The sequence below is a fragment of the Excalfactoria chinensis genome, chromosome 11, assembly GCF_039878825.1.
Source record: "Excalfactoria chinensis isolate bCotChi1 chromosome 11, bCotChi1.hap2, whole genome shotgun sequence".
Lineage (NCBI taxonomy): Eukaryota > Metazoa > Chordata > Aves > Galliformes > Phasianidae > Excalfactoria > Excalfactoria chinensis.
In genome coordinates, this window is record NC_092835.1 from 16648793 (window position 1) to 16660823 (window position 12031).

General features: G+C 43.7%; 1 protein-coding gene across 1 annotated transcript in view; it reads left to right on the forward strand.

Annotated features, from left to right (window-relative positions):
* EDC4 (enhancer of mRNA decapping 4) overlaps positions 1–12031 on the forward strand; it is a 28937-nt gene that overhangs the window by 3581 nt on the left and 13325 nt on the right. Inside the window, exons 3-15 of the mRNA XM_072346689.1 lie at positions 816–927; positions 1738–1837; positions 3260–3449; positions 3982–4129; positions 4630–4734; positions 5657–5766; positions 6337–6420; positions 6953–7048; positions 7853–7955; positions 8391–8571; positions 10363–10435; positions 10840–10931; positions 11462–11658. Coding sequence (XP_072202790.1) covers positions 816–927; positions 1738–1837; positions 3260–3449; positions 3982–4129; positions 4630–4734; positions 5657–5766; positions 6337–6420; positions 6953–7048; positions 7853–7955; positions 8391–8571; positions 10363–10435; positions 10840–10931; positions 11462–11658 — 1591 coding nt within the window. The remainder of the gene's footprint in view (positions 1–815; positions 928–1737; positions 1838–3259; positions 3450–3981; positions 4130–4629; positions 4735–5656; positions 5767–6336; positions 6421–6952; positions 7049–7852; positions 7956–8390; positions 8572–10362; positions 10436–10839; positions 10932–11461; positions 11659–12031) is intronic.

Consider the following 12031-nt stretch of genomic DNA (forward strand, 5'->3'; position numbering starts at 1 on the left):
GCTGCACAGGGACTGAAGAACATCAGCAGGCCTGTTTATAGAGGAGAGCAAAACTGGTCGCATGACCGACACTTGAGTCAGGATGGAGGTAGATTAGCAAGGCTGCAGAGAAAGCTAGTGTCTACATTTGCATGTAGAACTCCAGCTGGACTCCTGCAGGGACCTGTGTTACCTGAGAGGTAACTTAAGCCAGTTTGCAGTAAAGACTGTGCACTTGTCAAAGTGTTTCTCTCCCTGTTATTTGAAATAGAAAAGCTCCTCCCTGAGCTAGATGTCTGCCTAGCTCTGCTGAGCTCTGCGTATGCATTGGCGTATTTTGGACAGCATACGTGCTTTTACTGCTTACATGCAAACAAATGTGTGTAGAGCAGTGCAGATTTGCACTTCCTCATGGGAGTAAATGCAAATGTAAATATATTTTATTTGGGTTTTCTCTTTGTAGTTTTGAGAGAGGGTTTTGTGAGGACCATGACCAGCATGCTGTGCTGATGCAGGTCAGCTGGTCGGCTTTGTTCTGTTTGCGCCTCATGTTGGACAGCAGTCAAGGCTGCTCTAACCAAATATAGGTCTGTGCTCAAGTCAAACAGGCTAATGGTCTGCAGGAAGCTGAACAAACCAAGTGTTTGGCTCTTCTCAAACTCTGACATGCAGGGAAGGGAAACTTAAATGAAAGCAGTTTCTCCCTTCAGGTCAAACTTCTTAGATGCACAGATACTCCTGTGTTGCTGTTAACATTGTGAACAACAAACATGTGACCTCTTTGCTCTTCCTGTGGAGTTCAGTCTGATTGTTTTGCCCTTTGCTTTTCTCAAAAGCTGCCTTTCTGGTGATGACAGCTCCACTTGCATAGTTATATCAGCAAAGGATGTGGAAATCGTGGCCAGCAGTGATTCCAGCATCACCAGTAAGGCCAGAGGGAGCAACAAGGTAAGGAGCACGAGGGAGCGTGGTTCTGTCTATGCTTTTCAGTCACGTCAGCTCAGTGCTTCGATATTTAAGCCTATCTTCTTTCCTGAGTTGTAGGAGTATGTCAGGGAGCTTCACAAGGGGAGAAGAACTGGAACAGTATCTTATAATTGATTGCTACTGTTAGTCTAGAGTCTGGCCAAGTTGCCTTCTCGTTCTCAGGAGGGATTCCATGATCTAAGCTGGGCTTTCCTGGGAAAGTGCCTTCTTCCCTGAACAAATTTATTATGATGATTGTTTCTGTGCTGGAAGTTCTTTTCTACAGAGAGAGGGTTGCTCTTGGCAGCTCCAGTCTCGCAGAGGACTCCAGCCAGCAGGTCAGGGCTGCAGAAGAACCACTATGCTAAGATATTGCTTAAATAAAACCAGAATTCTTTTTCTTGGGAAGAGCAAGTGCCAGTGCAGCAAATAGTTTTTGTATTTCACAAGTGTCTCCAAGAACTGGGAAGCCAGATGCAGTGCCAGCAGGGACATAAAGGCCTCTTGGCTGTAGTTGAAGGCTATGGCACTTGTTCTGCAGTGTGACAGATTTGGTGAGTTGCATTCCTTCTTGCAATGGAAGCAAATACTCATCAGCCTTCATAACTTTGGATGTTCAGGGCTCTAATATTTGGCATTCAGTATGCAGTTTTTCTTAGCAGCTGCTGCTCTAAAGTTTCCTATTAAACATTAGAGGTCTTTCCAAGAGGAAATTGGATTTGGCAAGTTTCTTCCAGGAAAAGTTTATTCTAGGCTTTTCTCATAACTTTTTTTTTTCTTTCTCTTGAGCAGGTGAAAATACAGCCTGTTGCTAGATATGACTGGGAGCAGAAGTACTATTATGGCAATCTGATAGCTGTTTCAAACTCTTACCTGGCTTATGCCATTAGAGGTGAGGTACCTTCTCGTTGTTGCTGTTTTGCTCTGTGTATTTTTACGACTGGCAAAGTTTGCATCACAAGAAAGTAACAATAAGAGAAATGCTTTTTCAATGCCTGACCAGTGTGGTGGCGTAACAGGAGTAAAACTTGGAGGTACAGGGGAGGAAAGAGATGGTGCTGTGGGAGAGTTTGTACTGAGAAGGAAAGGTTTTCTGAGGGTAGAAATAGGTTTCACCGGGCAACATGTAGATGTTCACAACATTCATCTAATGAATTGTTTTTGTAGCAAATAAGCTTCTCTGCACAGGGACTGATAGTAATTTGAGTAGATGTTTGTGATGGATTTGCTTGCATAAATTTAGAGTTGAGCTTAAGGTTAAATTTAGAGGAGGCAAAGAGCAATGTAAAGGCAGCATGTTTTGTAGGAGAGAAAAGCAGAACAATGCAGATACAGTTTGTGAAATACTTTCTGGAACAAATGAGCACTTACATCTACAGTGTCTTTTGCTCTCAATGTAACTACATGGTGTTTGAACTCTTTGGTCTCTTTCTTCTTAGTTGTAGCTCTCATCCATTTGACTGCCTTTCACAAAAAACAACTACTCCACTTCTGTGTTTTTTTCCCAGCTGAGCTTATTCTGCGGCAGCTGTTTTTAGGATGCCTTACCCTTTTTTGAAGTATTAAAACTTGTGTGCAATAGAAAAGCTGAGCGATCTGTGAGGGCTGTGCTGGGCAGGCAGGTGGGATGGGAAACAATATGGTGTCCACAAGACTGCCTGCGTTATGGCGATGTTTAGATGAAATGGGGAAGCTGAAAACTTTGGCTAGAAAATACATGCATTCAGGTGTTCTCTTTCCAAGTGAATGGTTATGCTTTTTGCATTCTCTTAATGGAAGATGCAATTGAGCTGCCTGCCTCTCAGTGGCCCCTTTTGTCCAGTTACTACAAATGAAGTTGCATTTAGAGGTAATTAGCTGGCACTGGGGGTCAATCTTGAAGTTTTGGTGGCTTTGTAATCACCTTGGGATTAAAAATTCAGGCATCGCATTAGGTGAAAACATCTTTCTAGAGAAAATCGTGCTGAAATTGTGAGCAATCAACTTCTGTTGATTATCTCTTAGGTAGAGCAGCTTAGGGCTTCTGCTCAAGGAAACACTACAGAAGTTATGGGGAATTAAGCTGCCCCTTGCAAGGCAGGTGAAATCCTTCTTGATGCTTCCATTTCCTTCTGCACCAAAGCTGAAAAACACAGGGAATATTGTTGCATGCACCCTGGGTCTGCAGGGGGTTTGATAATGTGATGTCCACGGGTTTTCAGTGTACTGCAGATTGAGAGCAGCTCATGGCAGGATGGGTGCTGGGAATGACAAACAGAGGGACAGGGAAACTGCACGGATACATAGTGACTTCTCCCTTCTGTCTTTTCCACAGCTGCCAGCAATGGCTCCGCTATGGTGCGAGTGTTGAGTGTCAGCACTGCGGAGCGGACCTTGCTGAAGGGATTCACGGGCGGTGTGGCAGACCTGGCTTTTGCTCATCTCAACTCCAACCAGTTGGCGTGCCTGGATGAGGCTGGCAACCTCTTCGTCTGGCGCCTGGCCATGGAGAAAGACAAAATCCAGTATCTTGTCAAAACAAACTTCATCTCGGTGGTAGGGTAATGGTTAGATGTGAATGCAAGCTCAGAATTGCAACATCTATTGTGGCCTTCTAGTCCAACTCCCTTGCAATGAACAGGGACACCACAGCTCGATCATGTTGCACAGAGCCAGGTCCAGCCTGGCCTTGAAAGCCTCCAGGGATGGGGCATCCATCACTTCTCTGGGCAACCTGTTGCAGTATCCAGTTGTTGCTGCAGTGCTAGCTGAAGTGACTTAATCTGTCCACCAGCAGTTGCGTGGATAACGCATTCAGATAGGGGTATGTGCTCTTGTGCTTATCCTGCTCCTGTTTGCAGCCTGCAAGAGAAAATTAACAGAATCTATTAGCTTTTGTGAGCTTAACTCTGCAGTGAAGAAAAGCTAGTTTGCCTGCTAATTTTAATTGATTTATTTGAATAGCAATGATTCCAAAAAATATGAGGTTTAGTAGTATTTACCAGAGGGCCAAACCTGAAAAGTCCGAAAGCTATGTTTCTTAACTGTGGTGATCAGAGAGGAGATCTTGGTGAACATCAAACGACCCGATGGGACCCCTCTGAACACCTCTCGAAGAATCATCTGGTGTCCTTTCATCCCAGATGATAGCGAAGAGAATAGTGAAGAGGGGAGTCAAACGTTGGCATTGCTGCATGAGGACAGGGTAAGGAAATGTTGCTTTTGAAGATTATCTCATGTTGTTATGAGAGGGAAAGAATCTAATGGGGGAAAAGAGCCCATATAAATGGTTAGAGATGTCAAGGCTTCTCTAGTTATCTCTGCAGGGGATCTTCCCATAATAATGATTCCTCTCTTCTGAAGAGAGGTTGTGCTGGTCTTTCTCAGGGGCTCAGAAGGAAGGAAAGTGCGAATCTGGCTCAGCGTCAAATGGTGAACACCACTAGAAACAATGTGGAGGATCAGGGGCATCGTTCCCTTGTTCAGGCTTGGCCAGTAGGCAGGGGAGGGATTTGGTGAGCAGCAACTGTTAACTTGCCATGAACAGTGCCTGGAAAGCATCCAATGGCTGAGATTGAGAGGGGAAGGGCTGTGTCACGTAGTTTCATGGTGCTGATATGTTGGGTAAATACGGAAGAAATTCTTGACTGTATGAGACCAATGCTTGTAGAAGTAAACCTGCATGTATACGCATTTATTTTCCAGGCAGAGGTATGGGATTTGGACATCATCCGCTCAAACAACAGATCCTGGCCAGTGGAAGTGCCTAACATCAAAGAGGGCTTCATTGTAGTGAAAGGCCACAGCACGGTATGACTCTGCTTTGTTTTCTTTACTATCATCATGTAGGTGATTGCTGCAGCTCATTCAGGCCTGCAGCTCATTCAGGCCTGTAGCTCATTCAGCAAAACCCATTCTTTGGGTTTTGCTGGGTCTGGAACTGGAGTCCTTAAGGCAGTTTACTATAGGAAAGTTCCATGTCCATCCATCCAATCACCCACAGCCTTCTGGTTATGTGATCAAGGGCACCAGTCATTGTTAGGTGACCTTTGTTTCATGAGTCAAGGTGCATTTATAGTCATTTGCTTTGAATAAGGCTCTTGAAAAACTCACCTGTATTTCCAAAGGCCTGTTTGACATCTTGGGCTGCATTTCCACTATTTTCTTGTATGTGACAGTAAATGGGAAACCTAACGGTGCTGTTTGTTGCTGGATGAGAAAGGGAAAACTAAGCCCAACATCTTCTTTATTCATTTATGATCCCCCCAGTGACTATAGCTGTTATCTGTTAGGACAGTGGGCCAGGGCTACAGCCGAGCATCCGGGAGGTAATATTTTGAATATGAAAGATACAACTGGAAAGAATCCCGTTTCACTTCCTGAAAGGGAAAATGGCAAATTAATTCTATCGCCCAGATAAAACAAAGTAATTAATGCTTGTGAAAAGCCAGAAAATCCCAAAACAAAATGAGTTCTGTTCATAATATGAGTAATGGTAGAAACAGCAGCAGAGTAATCCATTTAATCCATGGTGCTTAACTCGCTGTTTGGAAAAGTAGATTATTAATTATTATTACTCAAAAAAAAAAGTGTTGTGTTAGAAATCACTCTGATTTCCAGTCCTATCAACACGTCAATCAAATTCCTGTTTGAAGAGGTTATTCTTTCTCCCTAAGGAGCTATCAAATTACTTTTCTTGATCTTTTTTTTTTCCCCCCTCTTTTTGGTTTAGTACCTGAGTGAGGGAGCACTTTCTCCGGATGGAACTGTATTGGCCACAGCAAGTCACGATGGCTTTGTCAAATTCTGGCAGATCTATATTGAAGGGCAAGATGAGCCAAGGTAAGTGGAGAACTAGAAAATGAAGGAACTTGGAGCAGAGCTGCTTTTTCTCTGAGAATTTTCTTGTTACGGGATTACACGAGATGATTATTCTCAGGACACAGTAAAATACAGGGTGAATGTTTGCAAAGTGATGTGTTAGGGAATAGTGCTGTTGTGTCACTGAGAATCTCATCCCCTCATGGTTTGGTGACCTTAGGGAAAAAGTAAGAAGCTATATGTGAAATCCTGAGTTCTGTGCTTTGCACAGGCTGTGCTCACAGTCAGACTGTTACTCTCTTTTTTGCAATGCAGAAAGCTGCTCTGGGCTATTCATCTCAGTGTTGGCTTCTTTTATATATTGTGTTCTTGTAAAGATAAGCCAAATGGCAACACACGTGTCGTTTTGGTCACTAGCAATGGCTTTGGTCTCTTATATACAAGCATCTAGACAGCTACAAGCTGGTAACACTTAGTGCCTGCTGACTAGATGCTCCCTTTGGACAGAGATTAGCATGTTCAGGGCCTACATTTTATCATCTTCATTTACCTTTCCACACACACTTGATGTTTTCTCTGATTCTTTCCTAGATGTCTTCATGAGTGGAAACCACATGATGGGAGGCCTCTTTCCTGCCTGCTCTTCTGTGACAACCACAAAAAGCAGGACCCAGAGTAAGACCCCAGTCCTTTACTTTGCGTATCAACACTCAGTAACATCTTCTAATGCTGATGTTGGGGCATTCGTTGTAGTTGTGACCTACTTGTAGGACTTTAGCTTTGTGACTGGAACAAGTCCTCTCCTCTACATCTTCTAGTAATGAAGAAATAGAGAGTGGACAGAGACAGCCTAAAGTTACCTTAATTCTAATGTCTTCCATGAAAGCAAAGACAGATCTAAATCAATGAGTCCTTTCAGGTTTGTGGTATGGCCAGTTTTGCCTGGCTTGTTGTCTTTCAAATTCCTATTGCAGTTGAATAAAAGAAATAGCTATTTTTCATCTTTCTTCAGTCACTTACAGATACACAGTTCTTGAGCTTCAAGAGCTATACTGGTTTCCAAGGTAGATTAGAAACAGAGATTTTCTGGGAACTTTGCTGTTGGGCAAAACCACCTATGTGCTGCTTGCAAGAATATTGCAGTGAAATATCCTGCTGCAAGAGACCAGGTCTTCTTTAAGAGAACTTAGCTGTGTTGTGCCTGCAGGGTTCCCTTCTGGAGGTTTCTCATCACAGGAGCAGATCAGAACAGAGAACTGAAGATGTGGTGCACTGTGTTCTGGACCTGCCTGCAGACCATCCGGTAGGCGTTCACATGCTGACTCCCCCAAAGGGTTGGCTTTACATCCTAACAGAGCTCTCAACTTCCAGCTGTCCTTACTTTGCCGAGATGATCTTTAATTTTAGTGGAGTCTACTCCAGCCTCGGTTAGAGCCTTTTTCTTGACATATCTGTTGAAAGCCATCAGGGCTGTGGTAGACTGTCAGGCTTTGGTATGGCAGCAGAGGAGGTCAATCCTTTTACAGGCATTTATATTACTCAGATCTGTTATCCTTGCTTTGGTCTGTAAAGTGTGGATTTGATTTGATTTGCTGAGCCATATAGGTCCAGAAGTTCAAGTGCTGATACAGGCCTTCCCTTTGATCAGCTTGTGCTGTTCCTTGATGTGACTTTTTTTGCTAGTAGACTGTGGCCTCCGTGATCACATGCACATGTAAGGCCACTTCTGAATTATGGTGATATACAGCTGAGTGCTACTTTTTACCATCTCATATTGAAGGAGATCCAATGCCTGTGGATTTGTGGATGTTCTTAATGCTGTATCGCTTTTCCTCCTATGAATGTTGCATAAGTTACCTGAGGATGTAGTGTCATTTTCCATTTAAATGTTTGGAATTCATAACTTGATCCTATTCTATGGTCTTCTTGCTGTCATCTCAGTTGATGTCAGCACTGACTTTTAGCTGTGATGCTTTTGTTTTAGGGGGTGGTTGCACTGTGTGACTGTAAGTAAACTCCTGAAGATTCATTTTAACTAATGCATGGTAGTTGTGGTTGTATTAATACACCTTGTTTTCTGTGCCTCCTCCTGTCTTTGTGGATCTAGATTTTCTCCTGACATCTTCAGCTCCATGAGCATTCTTCCCAGCCTGAAAGTCTGCCTCGACCTCTCTGCTGAATATCTGATACTGAGCGATGTGCAGAGAAAAGTAGGTTCATTTTATTGCTGGCTGTGTGGGTAATGGTGAAAGTAGAAATGTTCTGTGTGACTGTTTCTGCTTCCTGGGTCAAGGCTTTGCATGTTAATAACTGGAAGTGCACAGAGGTTGCCCTCAGCTAATTCAGTATAAGATAACAGACGGTGACAATTCAGATGATTAATCCAGAGGAGCCTTAAAGATTATTTTTTACTCCAAAGTAAAGTTCTTATTTGGAGGAAGTTGTCTGGCACATCAGGATTGAGTTTCTGATCAACTCTAACTCGGATAAGAATGTGCTTATTGTGGTTGCATAGTGTGGGTGAACTCTTACAGATTTAGACATCCTTGTGTTATTCCCATGCTTCCAAATGTAGGTGCTAGGCTTTATGTCCACACACGCTGTGTTCTGAAAGTCCCGTGACATACTGTTTTTGCTTTTACTAGGTCTTGTATGTGATGGAGCTGATGCAGAACCAAGAAGAGGGCAAAGCTTATTTCAGTTCCATCTCAGAGTTTCTCCTTACCCATCCAGTCCTAAGCTTCGGCATCCAGGCAGTGAGCCGCTGCCGTTTAAGGCACACTGAAGTGCTTCCAGCAGAAGAGGAGAATGACAACTTGAGTATAGGTAGGTGACAAAGAAAGAGTTTGGCTGCTGTGAGATCAGGTTGTCTGTTCTGACTGATTCTGGCTTGCTTGTGAAAAGCTTGCTGTCTTCTTTTACTCTGTATGAAAGGCGTGTTGTGCAGCTGGAGTACTTCTGAGAAGCACCGTACAGATGGTTGCAATAGACCTGGAGGTCTGTGGTCCAACCTACTGCTTGAGGCTGAGTCAGTTCTGGCTTTACCCAGTTACTTGTGGAAGGCCTTGAAACATGACGTGTCTGTCTGTGCCCTGGTGCCCTGTCCTAGGGCTGCACCTCTTCAGAAGAAACTCAGCTTGGGAAACCTAACCTACAGATCGTAGCTGTTGCCTCTTATTGCACAACAATGCCACTAGAGATGTTTCTGTTCTAACAGATCATTACAGGGCTGTGCAGGCTTGAGTGCAAGTGATGCTTTCATTAAGATACCAGGTGAGCTGCTCAGTATCAGGGCAGTGTTGCTTTTGCAGTCATATGGTTTCCTTGTCCCTAGCAGAACACAGGGAAACCTCCTCTGTCATTGTAGGGCTGTGAGTCTCTCCAGCCCAATTCCATACAGGCTCACAGCAGCAAAAGAATTCCTGAAAGTATCAGCAGAATGTATTTCTGTGACTGCCTGCCTTGGTAAACTCTGTGTAAGTAAACATCAGAGGTGTGAGCACGAGCTCTGAGAACCAGTTGGTTGCTTCTGAATTGTACTGCTTGAGCTGTGCTGGGATATGAAGACAGTAGACACTTTGAGTAGAAGGTGAGATTCTTCTGCATCATGTAAGGAAAGCATTTTCCCAAGCCACAAAACTACTCACAACAGAAATGAGCAAGAAAGTTTCTTTTTGAGAACTTCTGAGAGAGATACAAGATGTAGCAACAGCCAGAAGAATGCAGTGCCTATGGCAGTGAGTCCTGTGGAGAGTTGTTCCTTGCAAGCATTCCTCGATTGCTGCCTCTCTTTGGCTGTTAGTTTGCTCCCGACCTTCTACTTTTTATCAGTAAAACCTGAAAAGATGCTTTGAATGACATCATCATATTTCGTATTAGAGGGATTTTTGAGCTATCAGTACAATATGCTTCCCCTATGCCCATTTTAAGTAATTTCAGTTGATTAATGTTGTCAGTATTAGCAGCACATTACTCTAAAATACAGGAGAAAAAATGATTGATATGTTTAGCAAGTCATGATTAGAAGGGGTGAAGCTTCAGGTCCCTTATTAGTGCTTAGATAATTAGGATGAACTGCATAGGAATGCCTAATTTAGCATTTATTATGGGGAGTTATCCCTTCTACTCAACGTTCATTCTTAGCAGGGGGAATGATTCACGTCTTGGCTGATTATTGTTGGTACTGGCTGTGGGAGGTTTGTGCAGAGCTTCTCATAGCTGCAGTTACTCAAAGCCAGAAGGATGGGTCGTGACCTAGTCTGAACTTCTGTGGGATAGCATGCCTCTCTTAAAATACATCCAAGCAGTCGTGTCAACAGCCAGAGCAAATTCTTGGTAGCTCCAGACCTCATCTTCCCCAACTCTACCTCTACTTCTTACTTCCCTGAGGCTTATTTGACTTCATCAGAGCAAATTTGATTGTTCTCACTTTAGAAAGTAAAAGGAAGGAAAGTAAAAGAGATGTAAGCTACATTTTCCCTTAACAGAATGAATCTACCTCTGAAGTGGAGGAGTGATGAAGCTGCGTTCTTCTGGTTCTTCGTTCAGATGGGATTTGTAACAGTTTGTTTGCATTTTCCATCCAACTTCACATCTTATTCTTGTCTTGTTTTGCAGAAGGTGCTCAGGGAGCAGGGACTGTTGAGTCAGCGGCCGGCGTGCTGATAAAACTCTTCTGTGTGCACACCAAGTGAGTATGTAGAGCAGCTGCCATGGACAGCTGTCCGCCGTGGTCCTAATCCCACACTGACTTTTAGGACCTGCTGTTTGCTTACCAGTTTCTTTTGCTCCTGAGAAAAACTGCTTGGACCCTTTGAAGCTTCTGGCTGTGGTTCATTTAGTATCTCCCCACAGGAAGCAGCCCAGTGTGGTGCTGTGGCTGGGAAACAACTCTCATGTGCTCTGGGTGGCAGAACTGGGTGATACAAATGAATGGGGGTCAGCATCTGCTTTCATCACAGGCAGAAAATACCAGTGTGTGTTCCAGGAGTGTCAGTTCCATTAAGAGAAGTTTTCTAAGGCTTGAACTTTCCTCGATGACTCATAAACTAATCAGAGATGCCTCTTTTTTTTTTTTTTTTAATATTATTTCAGAGCGCTACAAGATGTGCAGATTAGATTCCAGCCTCTCCATAGTCCTGACATGGGTGCATCTGTGCCTTCCCATGGCTCTCATGAAGAATTTGGTGAGTGTTTTTCAGAGGGAAGCAGCAGGAGGGTGTTGGTAAGCTTGTGGCAGCTGTGGGTGCTCCTGTATAATAGTGGTGTCACTGCATAAAGATTCTCAATGTAGCCTAGCAGACCAGTTGGTTGGAGCCCAGTGAGAGTGTGGAGCACAAGCATATGTTAGGGTAGGAGCACTAAAGCTTTGTGCACACTCAGGTTTGCTTTCTTAGGTTGTGGGCTGTGTGTAGTGTTTTCCTGCAGTTCATTTCTTGCTCTGGGATGCATCTGTTAAAACTAATGCTGCTGCATTCAGAGGAGAAAGGAGCGTTGTACCTTGTATTACCAAAGCCTGATAACATCCAGTCTAGCACATAAGAAATAATCAGAACAGAAAGTTCACCTTGCTATTAGCTTTGATTAGCAGGTTGCAGGTTTTCTGTTTAGTCTTTTGGAGTCCAGTATGGCTGGCGGTGGCACAAGTTCGTACTTTGTGGAATTGAAACTTTTGAGGGAGGTTCCTGCAAACTGGTGTTTGTTTATCTCTTGGAAGCCTTTCCAGATCACATAGCTGATCTAGGCACAGAAGGGCTGGGATCTGAGAAAGGATCTGTGCATGGCTCTCAACAAGACTTGCGACGTATCGCTGACCTGCCTGTACCAGCAGACTTCCTTTCGCTCTCAAATGATGCCAAGCCTAAGCTGATGACTCCAGATGCATTCATGACACCAAGTACATCTCTCCAACAGGTAACAAGAGGGCAGCACTGATAGGGGTGGTGAAAGGGGATGAGTGTGGATTCTGATACATTTGGGAATGTTTTCTAGGCAGTAATGACTCAGGCAGACTAAACACAGGAACCACTGCTCTCCTTGCAATTCCAACTGAGTAAAGACATGTTGGCATGTCTAAATGCTAAGCTCATTTATGCCTGTATTGTGAATGCTCTGTTTAGCTGTATAACAGCTGGTGTAACCGTGTTGTGAAGAGATTTGTGTGCTAAATAACTATCTCTTGCTGGTTTACACACATTGTTTGGGGTTGTGATATAGCTCTAGTGGCAGAAGTTCTTCTGAAACCAGTGTTCTCAGCTTAGGCACTGCTGTTGGATTCTTCAGTTGT